The 25,891-nt window shown below is 37.9% G+C and overlaps 1 protein-coding gene across 1 annotated transcript; it reads right to left on the bottom strand.

The window, feature by feature from the left end:
* Window positions 1–885: 885 nt before the first annotated feature.
* LOC105051368 (callose synthase 5) lies at window positions 886–22,761 on the bottom strand. The gene is given in 44 exon segments (XM_073243103.1): window positions 886–1,303; window positions 1,530–1,712; window positions 1,811–1,861; window positions 2,202–2,315; window positions 2,318–2,998; window positions 3,250–3,479; window positions 3,554–3,666; window positions 4,987–5,070; window positions 5,169–5,284; window positions 5,362–5,481; window positions 5,565–5,676; window positions 6,945–7,134; window positions 7,229–7,297; window positions 7,378–7,503; window positions 7,615–7,724; window positions 8,483–8,634; window positions 8,707–8,830; window positions 8,933–9,027; window positions 9,180–9,303; window positions 10,055–10,215; window positions 10,298–10,384; window positions 10,502–10,594; window positions 10,689–10,814; window positions 11,426–11,512; window positions 11,620–11,669; window positions 11,752–11,851; window positions 11,928–11,988; window positions 12,082–12,134; window positions 13,758–14,083; window positions 15,494–15,641; window positions 15,718–15,846; window positions 15,932–16,019; window positions 16,121–16,193; window positions 16,274–16,415; window positions 16,521–16,653; window positions 16,745–16,836; window positions 18,622–18,714; window positions 18,818–18,946; window positions 19,110–19,220; window positions 19,400–19,496; window positions 19,631–19,752; window positions 21,932–22,032; window positions 22,188–22,565; window positions 22,694–22,761. Coding segments are annotated over 43 exon segments (5,853 nt in total). The 5' UTR covers window positions 22,414–22,565; window positions 22,694–22,761; the 3' UTR covers window positions 886–1,072.
* Window positions 22,762–25,891: the final 3,130 nt, after the last annotated feature.

The raw sequence follows: 25,891 nt of genomic DNA, 5'->3' as shown, positions 1-25,891 counted from the left end.
TGTTCTATTGTCATTATATATCATGATTAAATGCTAATGACAATTGTGTGTAATTAGTAGTCTGCCAGATTGCAAAACCACACAAGGTTGGCCGTCTCATTTCAAGCAACTATTTTTACGGGTTAAAAAAATTTACAAATAAGATCATGACCCTCTTGGTTTTGTTTCCTGGTTGCTCTTGAACTAAGACCCAACGAGTGCTTTGATGTGAGGTCGTTTATGTAAGGCCTCTTATATCATAGAAAAACAAATAACAAATGAGCAGTTGGTGAGGCTCAAAACATGGGGAAGAGATGACGGTGAATGCTAAGACTGCTGGAAGTTATGGAAATGTCATGGAGCATTGACAGCCTACCATGCGTGGGGGTTTGTTGAATTAAGAAACATCATGTCAGGGAGAACTTCGAGAAGAGAACCATTTTTTTAATGAATTCCTTGCGGGAGATGATCTCTGAAATCAAGAAATGTAGGTTATGATGTATTTTCCTTGCTAACAGCAACTAAAGGGGAGCCCACTTTCATTCTTGTTTCTTCAGCAGCAGAATGCATGGCTTCTCACCTCACCCCGCATCCGTCCCCCCAATTCATGTGTTCCCTTGGAATGAACTGGAAAGCTAGAAGAGCCTCAGAAAGACCTGATGCTTGGATGCGTTATCATTTACTGACCCATTGGGCCATTTGGCTGCAGTGCATGCTTTTCTGGAAGACAACTTGAGAGACTCACAGCAGACCACGAAGCAGATGATTTGGTTTAATGACTGGTTTTGTTGCCTGGCTTCCGATCTCGGGAACTTTTAATATTCTATTGGTTTAAGTGAAAGATTAAGGCGGACCATCGCCTTTGCCTCACAAAAAATCCATTAAAAACTGAAAAAAAAAAAAAGATTAAGTGGTGCATGACAACACCAATTCCTTTGTTAGATTTATCGAGACTGGGTTTACACTTCTTACATTCAACTGAATCACAACACAATTTCAATTCTGTTTCTATTATTACTGTTTAATTATATTCTATTATCTCGTTCATGGGCTGTCCCCCATATGCAAAATCATGGTTCCACCACTTGGTGCTTCAGCTTTGTTTTCTCCCACCGGCTAAGATGCGTGAAATTTGTAATCCCCTGCTAAATGCCTGGTTGAAAAGCAGCCTAGTCTGGAACTCAGAAAGAAACGGGAACCACGCTAAAAGAGCGACCGGTGCGAAGATCAAGAACCCCATAACATACTCGTATCCCTTCGCTAATGCCTTGACCGAACTCCACAGCCCCATTTTCTTCACCACTGGTCTGCATGCCTGCGATATCTGCTCCAAGACACCAACATGAATTGTTAAATCCCTCGTATAAACAACTAGGATAAAATATCACCTGGAGACCATAATTATATTGGCAGACTCCACAATTGTGTTTGTGTGTGTCAGAGAGAGAGAGGAGAGAGGATTAAGGCATGGAACTACCTATATGATAGTTACCACTATTTCAGCTAAAAGGAGACAGATCCATAACGTTGGGGATAAGCAAAAGAGGTACCTGCAGCAGCGCCCATCCTGTTGGCATGAAGGCAAGGAGACTGATGAAGATGTCTCCCAAATTTAAATTTAATCTAAAGAGACCGCCCAAAGCTCCAATGGACCCAACAAACAAGATGAGCTTGAGAAGCCTGAATAAGAGCTGGAAATCAGCACTGAACTTCTTCCTACCCATGGATTCTACCTGAAGCAAGGAGCTCATAAGTCAGCAAAGAAATGCAACAAAATTGTGAACAAAGACATGCAGCATCCACTGAACAAACAACTGTCGAATGAGCTGACCTTCAAAATTAGCATCGCTGCTACAATCACTAGCCAGGAAAGACCATATACCTGACCACAGAAGAATATTAATACTGTTAGCAAAAAAAGAAAATAAAATACATGTTGAACAAAATCATAACACCGATATTGGCAGTATTGTAACCACTGCACAGCTGTATTTAGTGGATAAAACTGCATCTTGGCCTTATGCGGTCCATACCCAAAGATGACCATAAGCATAGATCATAACCTCATCTTTCCACTTGTGTATGCATTTCTTGGGGCATCATATTATAAGGTAGTACTTCTTCTAGTTATAAAATAGTATGTTCCAGTTGAAATGCTCATGAAAGAACCATATGGCATCTAGCGGAGCATGCTAAAAATGTAAAGGTGAGCAAGGACTTACACTGATGCTTTTGTCATTGTTGGCAACATTGAGACGATAGACAATCCCATACTGGAAGATAAAGAAGCGCAGAGAGAGCACAATCTCCCAGAAGCGTCCTGAGAAACCGTGGACTGCAAGTGTTCCTGCTCTTCATTCCACCAAGACTCCCAACTTTTGGTTGCTGGAACACCAACACCACCCTGGCTGCTCATCCACTTGGTCCAATCATCCCAATCCTCGACTATCTTCTGCCATTCGAAACCTGATGGATTGAAAAGGAATGGCGCAAATAAAAAGGAAACCACCAGGAACCACATAGACGCCGTGAGAAGCATGTAAATCGTTGAGTTGGTCGCAGCAGCTCCAAATAGGCCGTAAACCACCAACAATACCATCATTTCCATTCCTTTAACAAAGTGACTCCTCGAATACATTCTGTAATTCTCTGCAAATTTGACATGCCGGACAACAAAACCACGTCCTGTGGCTCTGTATTTAGCCCCACCATGCAACACAGTCCGCCCAAAATAATGGGCCTTCGTTCCCAGAGAGAACGTGAAGAAAACTGCACAAAGCTGAAGTTGCATTATGATAAAGTCACTAAGGGCAGTTCTGAACCCTCTCTCCAGTCCAATCTCCATGACCATGGGTAAAGCCATTAATAGACCTAATTGGACCAAGGACTGAGATGCCATGGCCGCCTCAAGAGCATTGTTCCCTCTCATCCGTGCCTTTTTGATAATTGCACTCTCCAATCCACTCAATGACAAATAAAGTTTTCCATACAAGAAAACATAGACTATAAGAAGAACCAACTGCACATTAAATAAGAAAAACATGAGCAAAAAAAAAGGTTATGCTCTAAGTTCCAGAGTTGTTCAAATGGAAACACAACATTTTCTGGTTTAGCGCTTCTACGATGGCAATTCAAGATTACTTGGATGTTTGCCAAAATATTAGTGAATTAACCAATTCTATTGATTTCAATATCCTACAGTCCCTAGTGTCGTTCCTGTCTCTGGCGGATGCTAGTCTATATCATTTAAAGAAAGGGCATGGAGGTTACCATTGAGCTGATGTAGAATCCAACAGTTGTAAAGTAGCATGACAGCATGCGGAAAAAGTCAAACCGGTGGCCTAAGCGATAGATATCTCGGCTGAGTATTTGCTCCCCATTTCCACAAGCAACTTTTGCTTCAAAAAGTGAGATTTGGTTAAGCCCAACATCTCGTCCTTTCCCGACCTGGATGTACTCGTGGTGGGTGACATTTCCACGCCTTAATGTTGAGTTGAAGCCTGAGAGCAGGATTCTGGTTATGCAAAATGCACAGATCATGGAACGTAAGAGAAGTAAATGAAAAGAAAATCACCAGCAAAAATATCCTCGCTCAAGTTGATCCCCCTAGAAGCCTTGCTGATGCCACCTCTAGTGATATGAAAGATCCTATCAAACACATCTGGATGGCCATAGTGAAATCGAACCCTGTCCAGAACAAAGAATTAGAAATATCAGGTTACATTATGATTACTTTTAATGAACCAACAGCTAGGAAATGTGTATATACTGTACCACAAATGTGCAATCTTTCCTAGTCCATTAGCATTTCTGATTTACTGACAATATAACACTAGAAGGCAACATTAATTACAGTAAGAATTCACCAGTTTTATGCTGAACCTTACCAACAAGCCTAATCCCCCCTATACAAGTATGATTTATTGATCAAGGGATGTCCACAAAGTTTGAGAACATTCTGTAGAGTATAGATAGTTCTCAATTTGATGCCAACCCCTTAAACTGGTGCTGCTTAGATGCTGACTTTCTAGTTAAAGTGAATTTGTGAATAAGAGAAAGCCAACTGTGAAACCTAATAGGCATCTTAGTATATAATGGTTTTATATCTTAAGCGAATGCAAAATTTTCTACCTAACAGGCTTGATATCATGAATCCAGCATCAGAGTCTTTCTGCCTGACTGGCTTAATACCTGATACACCCCAAAATATAGTTCAAATCCAACCCTTTGGGCCACTTACATATCCACTGGGTAGTCAACCTACACATAGGAGCTGCCTAGGAGGTTGCACTCTAAGCAGGAAAGCCAGAGGAGCACCTATGACCTGGATGGGCTCTAACACAGTGCAGGCAGAAAGGAGACTGCTTAAGACTGTGTAGGTGCCTATGCTGTCGGCAGGCGGAATTTTTATCAACCGATCAGCTTAATGACTGGACTATGAATAAAACCAATTACAGAACCTAAAGGCTAAAGAAGAGGAAGGCACCAAAAAAAAGGTAGGGGGTGGGGAAGATGGTGAATGGAGAGGTAATAGGTGTAAAAGAGTTAAAAATTTGTATTTAAAGGGAATAGATAAATGAGGAGAAATAATTAGTTTTTATTTTTGGTTTCAAGAAATATATATTCCAATTATGTGCTTTTTTTTTTTTTTGCTAAACTAATTATGTGCAATTAAGTGCTACTAAAATAAAGTGTTGAAAGAAAACTAATGCAATGAAAGAAAACAGCTTGAGAGGCTGAAGTGTCCAAGTTGTTTCAAAAGACTCAAATCATGGGAAACAAAAGTCCTTTCAAATGTAAGAAGCTTCACCGCAGGAGAATCGGATTGGGAATGGCAGTTCTGCTTTCAGTCAACTCGCGCTCATTAATTTTATGATTGGATAACCTTTTCTTGACTATAAGAAGATATACCAACAGTAAATTTAAGACATTCTAGTAGACACCACAACAGGCATACAGCATACCATAAATCCATAAATGACCAAGAAATAAAAGAGTAGAACTCACTTCAATGGGCTTGCAAGGACCCTTTGTCCAATTGTTACAAAACTTGTCTCCTGGTTTGACATAAACCAAGCCAAAGATGACACACTACAACAAAAATTATTGAAATGTTAGATAAGATAAAATATCCATTCTGGTCAAGGCATAAAGATACAGTGTCTTAGGGCTTATGAAACTGATCCTACCCTCCTGTAAAAATGTGCTCACGTACACCAAGAATAGTAGGTTGACGTACTCCATGATCTTCATTGAATTCTTCCAAAAGGTTACGCATTTTAAGAGCTTCTTCCAAGTAGTTATCCTGAAGAGTCATCAATCAAATGGTCACAATTACCCTAAGTAATATATGAACTTACACCAAAGCTTCATTTCTGATACCTGATTCATATCAATGGTCTGAAGAGCCTCTCCACGAGTAAAGATTATCGCATGGTTCTGATTTTCAGGTTTTCCTTCACCTATCTTTGCTGATCCTGGCAGCTTTATACGGTATATTTCCTTTTCATTGTTAAAGTTAGAATACCTTAGTATCATTGCATCCACTTTCTGAGATAGATTAGGTCAATATGAAGCATCATTACCTGGTCACGGTTATCAACAGCTTTTACTAGCACGGAGTAGTAGACCTTCTGCACCTTGTCACCATCTCTTTCTTCAACTTCATCAATATACGCTACACGCAAGGAAGGATAGCTGCATTTATTGAATATACATTATTTTCTGGAATAGAAATTGTTATTTGGCAGATAAAAAAGCACTGTATATGACGATTGTTTAGAATGCTGAAGTTTCTTTTTTCTACAAAAGTTAGTGTTGGCGTTAACAAAACAACTCCACTTGGCCCATTTATGTTGTTTCAAAATCAAACAGCTCCAATCAGATTCTGCCAAGCTGATTGCAATGTCAAGAATCAAATTCAAATGTTTGGCAAAAATTTCCATTAGTCAATTACTCCTTCAATTTTCATTTCATAAAACAAGAGATATGAGATTCAAGAATTACAACTTTACAAGTATAGGATTGTTCAGTAGGCTGGAAAAAAGGATATGGAAATGCCAACAACTAACCATGCTTACATTTTTTTTCGCAAAAAATATATTTAAAATATGAGAAAAACTAGATCTTTAATAAGGAAAATCAAGCCCTAAAGTAAATTTTTATAGAAACTTGATACTCGTGTATGAAAAGATAGATAATGTAACATCCCCTTTCTTATTAATTACAATTCAAAATCATTCCATGTGATCTTTCTTTGTACTAAGCCAACATTATGTGTAAGACAAAATATTTTATATTATAAGATAGCATTTTATATTTCTTTCTGAAATTTGTTTCTAACTTGCATTCTTTTTCAGTTTTTTGTATCATGTATTAATTACTTTTTAATAGTTTTGAGCTTTTGTTTTAGATCCATAAGCATAAAAATCCAGCCTTGTCCCAACTATTTGTGGTTCACTTTGCAGTATTTTATGTTTTCTCATGTTTCTTATCACTGCCTATCAACCTAATGTCAAGCCACCACTTTTCTTATCTGGCTTGAGACCAGCACTGGTGCTGTTTTATCACAGTTGCTGAATAAACCAATAAAATTGTGATTGAGACTGCCAAAGCTTCTGGGCTTGGGATAGGATGGAATCCAAATTTGTCCTGAAACATTGTTCATAATGAAAAAACATATTACATTTTCCCTGATAATGCTTTATTAAAAAAATGCTACAAAATTTATTTTCTTATATTTTTAGATTTGATAGTGCTAAAAGTCATTGAAAAAGCAACAAGCACTCAGTTCGAAAACTACCAAATCAGATTACTATGGCTTCATGCCAATTGAACAGTATAATGCCCTAGTAATTGCAATACCTAATGGAGGAGGATTTACTTCAAGTCAAAATTGGAATTGTGCCCAAAATATTCAAAGTCTTGAATACTTTTGATTAATATTTATGGAATAATTAACATACTTAACCATCAGGTTCAAAATGTCTGTTGCACGGCGATCTCCAGACTGTTTTTGATTCCCATAAATTTGACATGTGGCAATGTATGTGAATTTCATGTCTGCTGTAGCTTCAAGTTGAGCAGATAGAGATCGCTGGCTCTTTTTTTCTTCCACTGCCTGATTGGTAGCTGCTTTATATCCTTCTAATATGTCTGCAGGAATTTAGAAATAAAGAATCACAGAACCTCAAGTGTGAAAAGAAAATGCATACCTCCTCAGAAATCAGAAAGAAGAATGTGTTCTTACCGCTTTCAGAAGCCATGTCAAGAAAAGCTTGAAGCTTCAATGCTCTTCGGTAATACATCATACCCCTAACTGGGCCACCAGAAAAATTGTGTGAAGCAGCTTTGCCAATTGTTATTAAAGAATAAATGGAAAATTAATTAAACAGCTACCTGTTCTACAGAGTGTCTGTCCCCTTAGAGAGGCCCAATGACGAAGTTGTAAGACATTCTCCTCATTTGCCCAAACCTCACTTTCTTTTTTGCAATTAATTCGTTCCATGAAGTTGTTCCATTCATCTATTGCAAAAACGTTTATGGTATTGACCAAAATAAAAATAATTACCATGAGGAAGAATGAGCTCACAAACTGTAGTTTCAAAAACAAGTTAGACCATGGAGCTTAAAAACCTGGAAAGATCTTTTGCAGGTAAAATATGATCGATACACCATCTTCATTCTCCAGATCAAGATCATTTTTGGAATACACAGTCTCCTCACTATAGTAAGGGGTCAAGACACTGCCAAGTTCATAAGCGACATATAAATGAATGTTACAAGATGTCTATAAAATAAAAAGAAAAAGAAATCAATATTTGACTGCTAGCATTTGTATGGTGATGATATCTTAGATGATGAGAAACATTACGTATTAAAATATATATGATAGCTGAGGCAGTTTAATGATAGATATGATGGTTGATGATGATAAAATTCGTCATGGATGTACTACAAAATGTGCTAATAAAATCTGAAATATGAAGGCTCATATGCAAATACTTGGTGCTAGAATAAAACTATACCAGTTATTCTGTTGCAGTAATGCCCAACACCTAGCTAGTTGTGTTGTAGATATATCACTATATGGTTATTCATTATGCAAAAGAATTTCCACTACTCAACAATTCTTCTACCACAATTTATAACATTATTGTACAGGATAAAGGGAGATAAGCATATAATGAACAAATATTAATTTTAGGAATATATGTAAAATATAAAATTGACAAATTTATTACTTAGTTTTTAACCTAATTTTAGGAATATTATCTAATTCCTATTTAACATTTTTAAGGCATGTTCCAGTTTGTTTTACCAAGCTTTCATGCTAGTAAATGTACAGGGACTAGGCAGCAGAAGGCATAACATTTTATTATGTTTTCATTTCCTCAGAAATCCCAGATTGACAATCCCATGACAGTTCTTTACCAAAAGATAAAAGATTCATTAATAACACCACATTTGGAATGTTTGAATGCTAAGGAATAGAGTACTGAACCTGAATGAAAGCATTTTACGAACTCTAGGTGCACGTGGCATGTCCATGAATAAAGAATTTGAGAAAAATGCTATCCTCCTACGAGCCTCAAGATTTGTAGGCACCTCTGTGGCAGATTCTTTTACAGTCAATAGAAGGTATAGGCGTTTAATCTGCAATTGTGTATATGCATCAGCAGCTTGTTTTATCAGTTACAAAAGGTAATGATTTGGTTGATATGCCACCTGTTCTTCCCAGTGTGGTGTAGCTACAGGAGGAAACAATATAGCTGGCTTTGAACCTGCACTTGCAAAAAGTTGTCTTCGTGGGACTGAATCCTTGTAACCATGACCAAGCTCAGCCAGCTCACTAAAAACAACATTGTAAAACTTAAAATAACATTAAGACTTATATCCAAAAACTTTTGGCAATTCCAACTACTCGAGGAAGGAATTATTCATGATTACTAACCGAATCTCATTTTTCATCATATCACGTGTAATGACTTCAAGCATGTCTTGCAGCAAAATTACAACAGTATCACGCTTAGATGCATCACCTTCTTTCTATACCATGGAAGGAAAAATAAGTCACATTCGCTTTATACAACAACAACGTTCATCCATACATAGATATTGCAGTCAACAAAAGATATTGAAATCATTCTTCTTCATGGGGAATAGGTTATAGAAACTAAATAGATTTGACAATGACTTACCAAGACACCCACAAGCTCCACAAATTTTTTACATAGGGTTGGTAGTGCACTCATTCTGAAATTTGCAAGGAATGTGTTCTTTGCAATGTTAGCTTCAATTTCTTTAATGATGATGCTGATAATCCTGTCACAATGAAACACAATTAGATATTTCCAGAGTTACTTGTACAACCATTTTCAGGGGAAAAAACTATATATCATCTAAGACATCCGCCTACAGAAGCTGATGGAGAGATAGACAAGAAACCTCGAATTAGGGATTTAAGTAAGGTCAAAAAAGGGTAGAAGCAACCTCATCAAGCTTTACACATTTACTATTTACTATAGAGATCTTATACACAACTTATAAGACAACTATTTGATCAGCCATGAGGTACAATTTTGAGGTCCAGCAATTCTTGTTTAGACCATCAAGTTTCACTGAAACTTAAGGAGGTAAATGGCTTCCCAACAGCCAACAGACCAGATTCCAACAAGTCGGCCAATGCAGCCAGCAAAGAGTAAAGTCCACAAAGCAGTTGATGCAATATAGACATCTAACAGTGGAGTTTAGCTAAGAGCAAACTAGTCATGTACTTCATATCTTTTCTGGTATCTGCAATGAATGTAGAACAATGATCTCAAACTCCAAAGTGTAACTTGAGGAATAATGTCGGAATGGATGGTTGTAGAAATGCTATAAATTCATAAGGGCAGAATCCCTGTATTCAAAATTATAATGGCCATGACCCCCATGGAGTGTATGAGTATGATTTTTTATTACGTTCAAAAAGCGCGATAACACTAGCAAATAGCAATTATTACTTTTAGCATATGGCCATGGGATGATTTCTTTGATAAATTCCAGCCAAGGGCACAAATGATCTGTAACAAACCTTTTCTCATTTTCTCCAACTACCAGAAGGTTAAGAACAAGTTTGAAAGACTCATAGCATTCTAGAATAGCACATTTCATATACTCATCAGCACAGATACGTTTCCAAAGATCAGAGTCCTTGGACTGAAACTGAACTGCCATATCCAGAGCAATAGGTATCTGCATAGATGGTCAAAGAATTCACAACTGGAAGATATTAAGTAATAATAAAAGGAAGCATCAGAATAGTGATGGTAAAGACCTTGCTAGCTAGCAAGAATAGTGGCCACTGTATTAGGTTCAGGCTGGGATCTGATGAGTAAGGAACCAGCAGCAGATCCATTTCCCTGAATTACACATGCAGACAAACAAAATGAAGAAAGTTTGATCTTTGCAGGATACCTATGAAAGAAGATAAGAGAGAATAATGTAACATATATTTCTAAATGAGTCTAAGGCCTTTCCTATCACTTATAAGGTCTTCTTCCCTGAAACTACATATCACATCATTCCATAACTGAGCAAATTTAGCAGCCTCTGTTCTCTTGCTTGCGGAAACCTAAAAGTTTGGTTGAGATTAAAATGTTAGTGTAACTGAGTAATCCTATGCATATCAGCATTTCAAGAGAACAAAACAATGGTCACAGGACAACCTCCGAAAAGCGCTTTGAGAAAGAAAATCCTTTGCTACGAGTCTTCTTCTCAGATGGCACCAAATATGTATTAAAAGCTCCAGGTAGAGAGTGGAATCGTGATCTCAGCATGCCCAGCGTCCGTATCTATGAGAAGAAAAATGCCAGAGTTCAGATGTTAGAAACAAAAAGCATCACCACTATAAGTTATATCAAAATAAATTATTTTGATGTTAGTGATAGAAGATGCAAATAATTCCTCAAATGCATTAGATAGAATAATTATTAAAGATTCTTTCTTTTTTTCTTATCTTTCTTCAGTAGATGAGGCCGGTAGGCAATTTTGGGCTACAAAGAGAAAGCCCACTCGGGTATTCCCCCTAAAAACCCTGAAACAGGCAATATCCAATCTTGGGTAGCTGGTAGACCCTAAGAGAATATGCCAGCATGCTCTATGACCCCTTTAGACAAATTAGACATTATCTGCTTGATCAGGATTATTATATGATAATAATAAACATCAAATCCAGGGATTAATTATATGAAAATAATAAACATCAAATCCAGGTCTTTGGTATAACTGCCAGAAGACTTTAACATCCTCTCTTCTGAAGCAGCTGATCAGATTACCAAGACGTAGAAGAAGAAATTCAGTAGCAGCATGGAATATCACTTAAGGCTATTAGTCAAGTTTCACATGCTAAAAGTGAATGATTAAAGAAAATTCCATATTAATGAATTATCAAATTTTCTTTTACCTCTCCAAGACGACCGAATGCTCCACTAAAACCACCACATAAGGTAGAGAAAATTGAATACCATATCTGAGTGTCCATGAAATACACCTGCAAAAGATCCAACCATCATACATGTTACTTAGTTGAGGTCAATCAAATGATTTATTAACCAGCCATAAATTACTATACTTCAACAAAGTAATAGCTAAACCTACCAAGATCACAGGGGCCCAGAGTGAGACAACTGCACCCATGTTGTATGGAGCTGCATGGACCAGAAAATTAATAATTTGAACATTTAAAATGGCCAAGTCCATGCAGATTGTTAGAAGGATGGAGAGCATTACCATTAGGAAAAAATTCATGCCAGGCATATTGAATATTGGTAATTGCATACTTTTTATTGAGTCCCATTATATCTTTCGTTGGTCTCACCAGAGGTTTTATCTGTAATAAAACAAGATATGTGAGAAATGATTGCATTGACTTGTATTTTTGCTTAATGCTGTTCTGTCAAGATTACCTGGATAAAAAAGCTGAATGCAAGTTTGGAACCCAACAGCAACACCCAGAATAATGTATATCTGAAAAACAAACAAGTGTGTCAGCTAGCAATTTGAACAAAAAAAGAGTCCTTAAATGTCCAAAGGATAACTAAATTTCCTGCGTACACTTACTTGAAAAGTTCAAACTGGCTTTCATGCATACCCCGTCCAACATAAATCCTTGGCTGTAATTAGAATACAATGCATTCAGCAATAATGTAAACGCATGCCAATGAAGGAAACAAGACAAAAGTAAGTCATAGAAAGCACATGATTATGGATTCTTGGATTTAAAGCATCAAAGCAACCACAATGGCAGGGGATAGCATACCTAAGTCCATATATCTATGATCTTTTTCAGATGCATTTATATGTGGATACAGTATTAGAAATAAGTTTAAAAAAAAAAGACTTGATTCTAATTTCACGCAAAAAGAACTGCTCATGCACACAATTGCATGGTAGTCTAGCTAAAGTGAATGTAGTTATTTGGAAGATGCTATGGATGTTCTACCAGAATAACCAAAATGTTATTTACAGATGCATATAATCTCAGTTGATGAGAATAGACTAGGCATAAATGCCCAATTGGAATAAAGTAGGAAAAATTTGGAGTTAAAGGTTGTAAAATTAGTAGACCTAACATAATAAAATACGCTGAATGCAGTGCAATTTACTAAGAATATAACAAAATAAGGTCCCAAAAAAATGATGACCAAGAGATAACCACATGAATACTAAATATACTTTTGATACTTGAACTAAGAAAACTAAAGGGCATTGATAGAAACTGTTATATGAAGTTATGAACAATAATCATGATGTTGGGCATTAAAGAGATGAGAAACAGAAAATGATTACTTTCTGAGGTTGCCTTTCAGTTTTATTCTTTGGTTAAAATAGTCTTTTTGACAAATGTACTCCCCTATAAACTTTGTTGTCTTCCCTCTTCATCTGAAATCTTTCTAAATATTTGGTAAAATGGGCATTGGTTTGCATGAGCTTAATCTTTGATCAATAAAGTTAGTCTCCCTACTGGCAAGTCTCTATCTCGCCTCATTGTCCTGGCCATCAATTTGACACCAACACAGAGGATTGATGTCATGTTGACCACTGATCGCAAAGATCTACATAATCCTCATGGAACTTTCTTGACTCAGAGAAGATATCATTGCCACAGTGTTGATCATGCAAACTTAAAGCTAGTGGTGATACAATTAAAGAGGATTTCTTGGACTTATGCAGACTGGGTCAGAAATCAGGAGGATGAACCAGATAATAGCAAACTTGCAACAATGCAAGGTATAACAATAAGAAAACATGTGCTGGATCTTCAAGCTGATGAATACGCTTTAAAGAATGCAAAAGTTTATGGTTATATCATTAGTCCAGCTTATTCTTGATCAACCCTTGATCCTGAAATCAGCTAAATGTGATTGATTAACATGACTGAAAGAAAGCAACCAATTTATCTTCAGCCAAGCACAAACAATAGAAATGGATGGTGTGCTACACTGCCACACTTTCTCAGTAGCACCTCTTTCTTTACAACCCTGCATGTCAATATTCCTGCTTATTCTGTGAAATGCTCCTGCAGTGAATATTGCCAGGCCCACAGAACAAATGTCTTAATGCAAGTCGCATCACAAAAGCCCAAAATTGATGCATATTTGGCTTCCTAAAACTCATTTAAGCAGAGTTCTAAGTGAATCAAGCTGGTCCTTTTTATTTTAAAGCAAATGAAATTAAGATTGTTGAACTAAAACTAGGTATAAATAAAAGCAAGGCCTAGAGGAGGGGGATTTTACCTGGGACCACCATAAAAGAAGCCGGACTACATGCCAATCAGAATTTTCAATCCACCGTCGAAGCATTGGAAATATAAACAGTATGCCTGCCAGTAGATTTGGAAGCAAGTACAGTACAACAAGCATGATATATAGAGGTGCTCCATCCATTTGATTAAGCCACTTTGTCAGATTTTTTACTGGTAAATCAATTTGTTTATTGAAGTAGAAAAAAGGCAGTACAGTTGCCCATGCAAGACTAAGTAGAATCTTCAGAATGTTCCTCAGAACATTCATGAATCTCCATCTATGATAACCAGGGAAGTTCAGAACAAAGTCTAGAATACCTGTCAGTAATATAGATAGGTAAGACACTAAGAAAATATTATAAAGCCAAACAAAGAACTAAAGCACTCAGAGATAGGTTGTTTTATAATCTATAAATTTTACGATGCTTCCTATTAAACCATTATGTACATTAGATCAGCCTTGATAATCATGCAAATCATGTTAACAGCTTAATGTAAAAGTGTTGGCAATTTCCTTTGTTTCTTTTGGCTGATGTCATGCAGACAACATTCTCAAATACACTATATATATATAACAAAAGTTTCGAAAAGGCAAAAATGAAGCAACAGTAGAATTTCCAAATCTAATGGGCGACAAAAAAAGGCCTTAGACTTCATCTTAAAGGATATGAACTGATTTTTCAACTCTTAGATCTGTGCAGTCAATATAATCATGAACTCACGATAAAGAAGCTTCTTATCAAATAAGCTCCATAAAAAACTTTTTTATATTTCTTGGTGCCTTTTATCCAAGTATTTTGTTATTCGTTCAATATCTAATAGTAGTATAACTACACTGAGTCATCTGATCTTGATAATATTCACTACAAAGCTTGAGGCCATGGTTTCAAAGACTGCCAAATCGGGATGGTATGTCTTATAACATACTGTTCCAATGCAAAACCAGCACCGGTATGGATGTTGGGATGCCAAAATAGTTGTACTAGTTTGTACCAGCCGTACTAGACTGCACGGGTCTTGTAACCATACTGACCATGCCAGTCGGTACCAATGGCTTTTCAATTTACTAGAACCTGCCAATTTCGGTACATACAATTGGTACCAGTACCATACAATTCTGATGGATACAAGGTCCAATACCAGAATATGATAGTCTTAATTATATACTCATTCATCTTGAATCATGGATTGTGTATGTAGGATGGAAAACCTTTGTTTTTCCTAGTAACATTAGGTTTTTGTTATGAAAGGTCACTAAGTTGTCGTTTTATATTAGTTGTAGGTCTAATTGAATTTCGAATAAGTTTTACTCATTTCTTAATTATTATTTTATTAGTAACTTGCGAGCCAAATTCTCTCCCAAAATAATGTAAAATTTGATCTTTTACATTGTTTTATTTTTCTATAAATGGACAGCAGAACAAATTTTATAAAGTGAAAATTTGCCAACAATTGGCATGGTTAGGAAGCATGGATGGATGATTGGAGAAAAAAGGGATCAAAGTAGTTGAAGGCCTCTTATTCTTAAGAAGTTTGTCAAGTAAATTTATAATTGATTATGGTATCCAGTATTTGGATGAGGTTGGAGGATTCCATGCCAAAGAAATGACTCATACTAGCTAACCAAACCAATTGTTTGTCATGTATGATTGGATGTTCCAGAGATGATAAACATGATAAACAAAATACATATTATCAGAAATTTAAGTAGTTGCATATAACTCATACTTTGGAGGAAGCGAAGGGCTGCTGCTGTGATGAAAATGCTTGATACAGAATAAAGGATATCTTTTTGAAAAATTGACCTCAGTGGTAAATCTTGAGGGTGATTATTCCGATCATCCTTTGACAAATGCCAGGCGATGATTACCATTGCCTGAAACAATACAAGCACTAGATTATTTCCTGGAGCTAAAGATGGTCAAATAGTCCTAGTCCCTTAATATTAATACCTGTAGTGCCATTGCATAAAAGGTCCACATACGATCAAAACTTCTAAAGATGTGCCAAAATGTTCTGGTCTCAACGAAGTTTGATTTTCCTGTACTTCTGCCAGAAGCTTTCCCAGATGAAGGTCCCATCTGCAAATCAGTCATTGCATGATGACATTCTATATGGAGATAGCAAAAAATAGAGGTATTGACTATTACAAGTTTCACATCATACCCGCGCTATGGGCTTAGATGCACGTATTGATTTGAAGAAATCATCATCATCACGCATAGGCCATCCCAAAGAGAAACAATCAGCTGACCTGAATGATATGCAGTTAAATACAATAATCAAAGTCAACAAATCGATGGAAAAAGTTGATTTGAGTGAAATAGCTGTGATTAGTAAAACTCCTTTACTAACCAGAAGTATTCATTTAGATCGTCATAATTACACCAAGCTGAATGAGAGGCTTTTCCGTTCTGGCTCTTACTGGCTTCCTGCCAAATTACCATCATCAACTTGTAGATTAAACAAGAACAATGTCTTTCTGGAGTGCAGATTTCTGTTGGAAACTTGCCTTCTCGATGACACGATATATAGGAGAGATTACTTTTTTCAAAAAGGCCTCATCGTCCCCTCCATATGAAGGTCTGATATTTTCACCAGTCACAATACTGACATTTCCAGCCAACAGACCATGTAGCTCATATGCCATCTAAACAGATGAAGACTTTGCTTAGGCGAAGCAGAGAGAAGGACAGGGAATATAATTAAGCCAATAAATAAGAAAAATTATAGTATATCCCCAGACTGAACTCACATTGTGAAAAATGTAGCACAGGCATTCTGGCATAAAGCGGACATTGGCAGCTTCACCCCATATAAGAAGAAACAGACCCATGTAGAGGATCTTTCTCTGCTGCACTTCTGGTGGTTGTCCACCTTGAGGGAGCCTTAAGTCAGCAGAAAATTAACAACATCAAACTATGATAGGGAAGGCACTGAGAATGATATAGCAAATGGAGAATAAGTTACATCATATACCGTAAACTGTCTTTCCGTCCCAGGAATTTACACCATGCTTTGTAATTCTTGAATAGTTTACTCATAACTGCATTGACAGCTCGCTCGTCCAGCTGTGTCAGAGGAACCGGATTAAATACAACAAGAATGTAGCATGGAGCATACAAAATTATTTCAACTTATATTAACATATAGATAAAGGAGCAGAGAAAGCTCCCAATTTCTGTAATCACAATGTCTGGATTCTTAAAATAATGAAATTCCTAGAAATAAGAAAGCGGCAACCCATGTACAATCAACATAACTAGTATTACAACAAGCCAACCTGACAACTTGCTGCATTGATCCTGAAGATATGAATTTGAGATCAGTGGAGAATATTCTAAAACAGCATCATATTTTTATATTGCTAAAGTAAATCTTTTATAGCTTAACGTAAGGGAGCAAGCATGATGTAGAATAAGGTTTGAATTATAAATTTTTTCGCTTGTTATTGTGAAACTAATACTTTACTGTCATCAAGAAATTTTAAATTGCTCTGTAAAGCCTAAAATTTTCTTAATGCAGTTCAATGAACCAGTCAAGCATGAGATTGAAAGATGAGTTTGACATGATCCATATTTAGACTCCAATTTGGAACACAATGCTGGATGGGCATGCTCTAGATAGCAAGCAGATACAATCTTGTTCAATATGATAAGGATCGCTGACTCGAAACCAGACATCGTGCTGGTCGACCAACAATACAAGTTGGTATGCCTCTGGACCGTACCAGACCTGAAATGATATGGAAACGAGGGATGAACTAGGAAGGAAAAGAGAGAGAAAGAGAGAGGGGAGGAAGAAGGGAGAGAAGAAAAGCAGGCCGACGAAGACGCCGGTGGCAATGGCCATCGGAGGGCTGTGGAGGCCCTCAAAAGGTTGCGAGGCCTCTTGGGCTTCGCAGTCCTCTGTGAGAGAAAATGAGAGTAGAGAAAGATAGAGGGGAAGGGAGAGAAGTCGAATTGGGGGAAGGCGGGGGGGAGTCCGCCGAAGGGCCGTCGAGTGGCCACCGTGGCCGCCAGACAGCCTAAAATCATCTTGCAGCTGTTAGGGGTTCAAAACAGGAGTAACATCCATGTTTAATCATATTTAAAAAAAAAAATGATAAATAGTGAAGTCGGCAATGGGTGCACTTAAGTGAAGCCGGCAATGAGTGCACTATATGCCGGCTTCATTGTTTATCATATGTTTCAAAACACACGATGAAACAAGGGTGTCACCCCTGCTTCGAACCTGTAGTGGCTGCATGGTAGTTTTGGGCCATCCAGCGGCCCTCCAGCTACCTCCCCACTGCCTTCCCCTCACTCTGCTTCTCTCCCTTCCCCTCTTTCTCTCTCTCTCTCTCTTCTGGCATCTCACAGAGGAGCTTGGAGCCTCGGAGGCCTCGACAGTCCTCTAATGGCCTCAGCGGACCATCGCCAGCCTTTCTCTCTCCTTCCCTCCTCTCCTCTCTTTCTCTTCCTCTCTTTCCTTATTCCTCATTCTATTTTCGTCGGCGTTTTGAATCGAACGCCTGAATCCCACCTATTAGCCAATGGTATTGTTCAGCATGCCCTGAATCATCTAGTTCGAGATGATTTGATGAACCATATTGATAACATTCTGAGGCCCAATTTTAAAGAACTGAATGCCATCTTTGTAAAAGAACAAATCACTGAAAGTAGCTATTGCCTTTATGAAATCCAGAGTTCTGCATGCATTCAGAAGTCAATTGCAAATACACCTCATATAAACATAAAAGCATCTCATCATAACTACCCTCTAATTGATGGTGATCACATATTAGGGGCAATCATGCAATTCAGAGCAAACAAATTATCAACAAATGCGACTTAAAAGGAAGCAGTGAAACATGCCTTGTTAAAAGGTTCAGGTTTAGGTTTCAGCCTTGTATGAACATTGGCAAGCAGTAAGATCAAGTGTTCCCTTTGGTTTCTGACACTGTCTTTCTGGAAACAAAATAGCATAGTTCAAATAAATGAGACCAAGATCCTTCAAGAAATGAATAGCACTAAACAATGCTTTATATGACCACATCTGTAGATAGCATACCTGAAACCCAAACATAGCTCTCAACCAATCAAGTATATCCAAGTCTCCTGCTTTCTGCCGTTGCGGCTCAAAGGAAGATGGCCAGCTCAAATTTCGTGTGTTTCGCAGGGCAGCAACTGCTGCTTTAATCTGTCAAGGTATAATGTCAGAAAAAGTAGAAAAACACTTCCACTGCTAGCCCATCAGACTGCCTAATCCATAAGTTGGCAAGCAACCAAGACCGCTCCATAAATACATGTCAAATATGTAGTCCATGGCTTCCACAAGAAAACATGGCTGTGACAGGCCCTACCTCCTCAAATTGCATAATGGATTGTGAAGCACCGGCAGCATCCAGGGGAAGGATGTTATATGGGACATAAATTTCTGTCTTTTCTTGGACATCTTTGGCAGCAGCAATAATCTGCTCGGCAAGCAGCCAGAAGACAAACAGGAGAACAGGTTAGACACATCCACAAGGAACATAGAATTACATGAACCTCACTTTGAACATGTGAATAGATAGACACTATAACTCCAAATATGAGATCAAAAAGTGATGATCAATGGGCACTCTTGGAAACCATTGCCAAGAAGACGAACCTCCGGAGCAACTTCTTCGACTTTTTCAGTCTTGTTGACAGCACAGAGCACTTCAAAGAGGACACCAGCAGTTTGGTAAGCTTTTCCAAGTTGAACCCTGTCAATGAAATCAGCATGGATAGAAGCATGAATTTCAAAATACAACGGGGGCTGCAAGCATCACTATAAACTAGAGTATGAGGAGGCTGCAGCATCACTATAACATAGAAAACGTTGGCAACTCAAACTCACCTATCTGCTTGCTCTCCTCTGTCCAGAGCACGCACATAGTGCTCGTAGTACTGCTGATAAAAGCTCTCGATTTCTCGTGCATCGCTCTTTTTTACTCTCTTAGCAAGACTTGGGGTATTGTCCTGTAATATGAATTCAAATTATTGTCCTGGTAATACAGCATTCGGATTCTCTCCACTCTGGCTAACAGGTGTTTATTTTGCATGAGATTGTTGCTTCCAGTTGTCAAATATGTTTCAATGCAAAACATTTCCGTCAAAAGTAAACATGATTGCACCAAAAGTGAAAATTTACAAGCTTCAAAGAGAAGAGAAACATTCCCTGAGACTGGTCAATCATCAGAGACATTCCCCCAGAAAGGATTACCAGCACTTGGATTCCTAACCATTCATGTTTGTCACCTGTGCATCAAGACCGGATTGTCTTGGTTTCCAACTTCTAGAATACATTTCTAGGATTCATAAATATCCCTTCAACCAAAGCTAGTTCTTTTTAATACTATGAACTCACATCTAAAACTTCAAACAAGTTTCTCGGGAAAAAAAAAAAAAAAAAAAGCTTCAGACAAGATTAGCCGAAAACATTAACAGGTTTGGGAATCGGAACTGCCATTCAAACCTAAAAGAAACGGTAGCTCATGTCAGAAAAGCTCTTGAATTTATCTAATATGTTCGATAAATCGAACCACTACCACGCAACCTATTTGAAAAACAATTTTGATACATTCAAATCATTCAGAGAGTTCATAATCCAAATAACCGATTTTTGAATCCAAATCACATGAAATTACCTCAAGAAACCTATATAAAATGAGAACACGACGACGTCTCACACCGAGGTAGCGCGTTCTGGTCCTAACCCTAGGACTCGTAGAAGTCGATTTCGTCCAGACGGTTCATAAAAATAACCAATAATAATAATAATAATAATAAATATTCTACCGTTAACCGTTATCTAATACACATGCCCCTCCTCTCTCCAAAAGGGAAAAGAAAAGGGGAAAAATGCCCCAAAATTAAAATATTTAAAAATAAAGATATTTTTATATAAGATATTATTAATTTTATAAATTAATTAAAAATATAAAAATTAAATAAAGTTTGTGCGGCCCTGAAAATTGAACCCTCAAAAATAACGTTCTTACATGCAAGTCCCCGTCGAGCGTGCAGTAGATATTCACATTTGTAAATCATGCAAAATTGGATCTTAATTGATTCTAGCAAACACGGCAGTAAATATTTCAGCTACGAGCCTCATAGAACGTGTAGTGGATTTATGCATCTTATAAGGTGTTATATATAAAAGACATTCTAGTAGATATTGTGCGAGGAACTATATAAATATATATTTTATCCATATCAATTATATAGTAGATAAATTTTGGATATTTATATTAGATCAAAAAACTCAAATGACATCTTTCAATTAGTTTTTTAAGATAAAATTCTGGATCATAACAAATGGTATCAGAGCAAATTTAATTCATAGCCCAAATGAACTAGGGGATACTGTAAAACAAATTATTTGGATTGATCGTAAGTTTATTATGGTGTTCATCTGAAATTTGATAGATTTGGACTCTTAGCTAACTGAGAATATCAAAACTTTAATGGACAGAATATATAAGGACCTGTAAATGTATGTTTAGCTCCATATCAACTGTGCAGTGGATAGATTTTGGATATTGATGCCAAGCCAATGAATTCAAATAATTCTTTCTGACTAGCCATTCTAGATGAGATCCTAGGTCGTGATATGTTAGCTTAAATTAGCACATTTTATATAAAACCTAGTAAAATCTGATGAAATTTTCTTGCACTAGTTATAATACAAGTTCAGGTGAATATGACTGCTAAAAATTATAAATTTCATATAATATAATTATAATTATATTTTAAAATTTTAAAATAATTGTTTTATAATGAACTTTTTCCTTTTTTCCCTTGTTTAAATTTTAGAGTTTAAATACACTAAAATATCTAGAAATTTTTAAATTCCTCTTTATTGCTAATCCAATTTTCTATGGAAATCCATCAACGTCAGCATAATCCCTTCTTCCATAGCATGTTTGAAAATATTTTTGAAGACAAAATCAAATTAGTGTTACTATAATACTGTTTAAAATCTTTAGTCATATAATCCGATTAGAATTATTTTTGGAATTGGAAAATTAAGTCATTTTTATGTAGTTTAAGTAGTTGAGGATCAGGGATAAGGATCACATATACACCTTGTGTTGTGTTCATAGTAGAGCGGGAGAGAGAGAGAGAGAGAAGAGAAACCAAGGAATGAGAGGCTCACCCGCTCCAAGCGCTGAAGGAGAGCAGTCTTGAATTGCCGGACGCCACGACCACTTGAGTTGGGATCCAGTCTGTGGGCCTTCTCAAAGGCATAAAATCGACCTTCATTCACCAACCAAAAAAAAATACAAACGTATCATGTTATGATATATGCATCAAAACTACGTACAACTCATGCAAAGACGTGTCATTCTATTATCTAAGGTTCCATCCTCGGATGTATGACAATGGTTGCAATGAACGGAGAAGGCACTCACAGAGATACGCCACACGAGGGCGCTCCGGTTCGATCTCGGCGGCGACACGGAGGATAGGCGTAATGCTGCTGAGCGACGACGGCACCACCTCATTATCGAACACCTCCATGGAGAACGTCATCATGGCGGTGTTCCGCGACGGCCGCCGCGTCAGCCCCCCTTGCGGCCCCGAGATCGGCCCCTGGGCCATTGCTTCCGACGTCGATGCCGGCTCTTTGCCTGCCATCACTTCCTCGAACGCCAGTCGGGTCCTCGTCTCCCTGATCCTCGTCTAGATGGAGTATTCAAGAGCTAGCGCATGGACTTAGTGCCGGTGCGATAACGCAACGATGGCAGCTGGCAAGTCCTTGGAAGCTCGACTAATGAGCTCGCCTTCGCCTGCGAGCCGGGCCAGTGATCACCGGAAATGGAATCATAGTTATTGTTAGTGGAGATTGGAGATGAAATGAGAAAAAAAAAGAGAACAATTGGATTTTGGTTTGGTTCTTTTTATGGAGGGTTCGAACCTCTCGTGGGGAACGATCGGCGGAGGGGCGATCTCCGGGCGGAGCTGAGAAGGCGCGAGGGGAGAGACGGAGAAGGACCGGGGGAAGGGAAGGAGAAATAGCGGAAGGGCGAGCGGCAACGGTGGGGCTTATCACCGTTCGTCGTGACACGTGCGGGACATCCAGGAGTGGTAGGAGTTGAAGGATGCCTGGGTCGGGAGTCGCAAGGCTACGTGGCAAGAGCGGGTTGGTCGGGTGCTGACCGCTGGGTTTGTTTGGTGGTGGGGCTTGGTCAATGCATGCGACGTGCAAGGAGGACCAGTATAGTAAGCTTTGGTGTTATTTGATCAACGTAGGGTACGAATGTCCATAGCACAAATTAGAGAGACTGAATTATCATCATTCACTATTTTTCTCTAACAAGATTAATAAAACCAATTTATATAACAGCTTTTTCTGATGGCTTACAATTCCTTCCCGTATATTGTAGGTATACATGCATAATAGGCTTTTAAATGGTTTTTATTACCTTTGCCACAAAGAAGAGTATTTTTCAACTTTTTCTTGGTTATTAAGTAATAAAAATAGCTATATATCATTATTTTACCCATGCACTATTTGTTATAGTAATTAATAATTACTAGATTTAAATTTTCATATTATATTTTTTGGGAGCAGTGGCTTGAGCAAGAATGGTTCCGCTTATCAATTCTTATCCATTATGTATTATAATGATGGATGATATGGATTCGTATTATTTTTTTGGTTTTGCTTATCAATTCTTATCCATTATGTATTATAATGATGGATGATATGGATTCGTATTATTTTTTTCTCTATTTTCCAAAGGAGGGAGGTCTAGTATTTTTTTTTCCAAATAAATTAGTATATTTTATTATTCTTTCTATAGGTTTTGAGATATCCCTTTGATTAAAAACAAAAAAGAAAAAGGCCATTTTAATATTGTATAACAGTCATTCTTGCTTCACCTATAATGGTTGATAATAATTCAAGAGGATCTATCATTTAAGAATATTATAACTAATATTAATACTTTGGATCAAAATATTTTTCTCTTAAAAAGTACTAATGCGGGATGGCAGCTTACCTTAGTTGATACCAACGATATCTTAACCTCAATTGTATGATGACTTGATCAAACCCGAGCCAAGGTAATGAGCCGAGATTCGACGGTAGTAGTTACACATCAAATATTTTTCTTATCCATTTCATATTCCAAATACACCCCAAAGCTAATGGATAATGGCCCACCTCAACTCGATAAAGTAGAAGCTGCATGATTCATTCTATTTCACTCCTATCTATATTTCTAAAAATGACTAGTCACCCCATCTATAAATAGAGGGGCATTGGAGACCCCAAGTAATCTCTTTAGCCAGATTTGAGTGTTGAAGGATTTCTATTGGAAATAACTATGGTTATGGGCTTAACTTACAGGCTCATCCTCGTTCGATGCGGATTTGAGCTCCAGCTAATCTAGATCCATCATCCCCCAGTGCCAAGTCAGATATCGACAGTAATAGATTGGGGCTACAGGGAGAGCCTAGGCCTGCTCAGGGAAGGAAGAAGAGTTCATAGCCATAAAGTCTTGAAAAGGAGGATCAAATGCCTCGTGATGATCCAATAATGTGGCATCTGATCCAGTCGAGGTGTAATTATTGCCAACCAATGTACCACCTCAAGCCGAGGCACCACCTCCATGACTCAAGAGTCAACCTCTACCTCCTCAATAGGCCCAGAAGGTAGACCCAAGCAATTCAACCTACTCATGCAGCAGGTCTAGATCCTAACTGTAGCTATTCAAGCCATTCAGCAGGTGATGTGGCTTCTCAAATGACAATGCAACAACCGTAGCCTCAGCCACCTCCCCGATGTTCGGTCCTAGTAGAGCCGACATAGCCAATCAAGGATCCTATAACCGGGGCACCGAAGGTGCTTCCTAACTCCTCAATCGGGAAAAAACTCCATCTCAAGAAGATCACTACCTTGAAACTTTGAGCATTATATTACTCGAGATGTCGATATGGTTCATAAACTCTCGGAGATGCATAGATGGATTAAAGCACTCTAGGGTCGAACTTCAGTGCAAGATGGGGATGTCGGCTTCAATGCAGACCCATCCTTCGGTAGACAAATCATGGATGAGTCGATCCCGGCCAATTTCAAAATGCTACAACTAAAAGCGTATGACGGGACTATAGACATAGTGCATCATCTAGAAAGTTTCAAGGCCCTCATGCTCTTACATGGGGCTACTGATGGGATCCTTTGTCGAGCCTTTCATCTACCTTAAGAAAGGCAGTTCAGTATTGGTAGTCAAGCCTATGGCCAAGTATGATACATTCCTTTGAGCAACTGGATCGATCTTTTGTAGTCCATTTCATTTGCAATCGATGATAGCACTATGAGTTGAATACTAAATAAAGAGAAGGAGAGTTCCTCAAAAAATACAAGAGTCATTTCAATGCAGTTATGTTGGAGGTATGCAATCTGGACCAATTGGTCACTATGTCAGCCTTGAAGAGAGGATTTACAAAGTGCCAATTCTCTTCTTCTTAAAGAAGAGATATTCGAAAGACTTCACAAAATATTAGCTCAGATACAGAAGTATGCCAATGCCAAAGAAGCTTATGAGTGGCATGGAGGCTCATCCGAAAGGAAATTTGTTGAACGAAAAGAAGAAAGTAAAGAGAAAAGTGATAATTAAGCTAAGAAATAATGACCAACAAGGAAGGAGTTCAAGAAGATCTTGGACACCCCCGCAAACTTGCCGATCCAGGACACCACCTCAAGGCCGATGATCACAATCTCTACCGAGCCAATTTGTGTATACACACCACTAAATACCCCAAAAGCTCAAATCTTGATGGAGATCAAGGATAATGGTCAGCTATTGAGACCAAGGAGGATGTGTGCCCTGTCGATCCTATGTGAACCAAAGAAGTACTGTCTATACCATCGAAATCATGGGCATGATATTGAAGAATGCATTTAACTTCAAAATGAGATTGAGGAGCTTATTCGGCACAGGTGCCTCGATAAGTACCTCAGAGATCGATGGGAATGAAGTGGAACCCGACTTGAGCAACCCCAATTTGAAGGAGACAGGCCTAGATAATTGACCTGCTACATGCATTCTAAACACCATAACTAGAGAATAGGTCGGTGGCTGCATCAGATCTGACAAGTAGAGGATAG

This window comes from Elaeis guineensis, chromosome 9, assembly GCF_000442705.2.
Source record: "Elaeis guineensis isolate ETL-2024a chromosome 9, EG11, whole genome shotgun sequence".
Lineage (NCBI taxonomy): Eukaryota > Viridiplantae > Streptophyta > Magnoliopsida > Arecales > Arecaceae > Elaeis > Elaeis guineensis.
The sequence above is the reverse complement of the archived record's forward strand: the minus strand, read 5'-3'. Positions and strand labels throughout refer to the sequence as shown.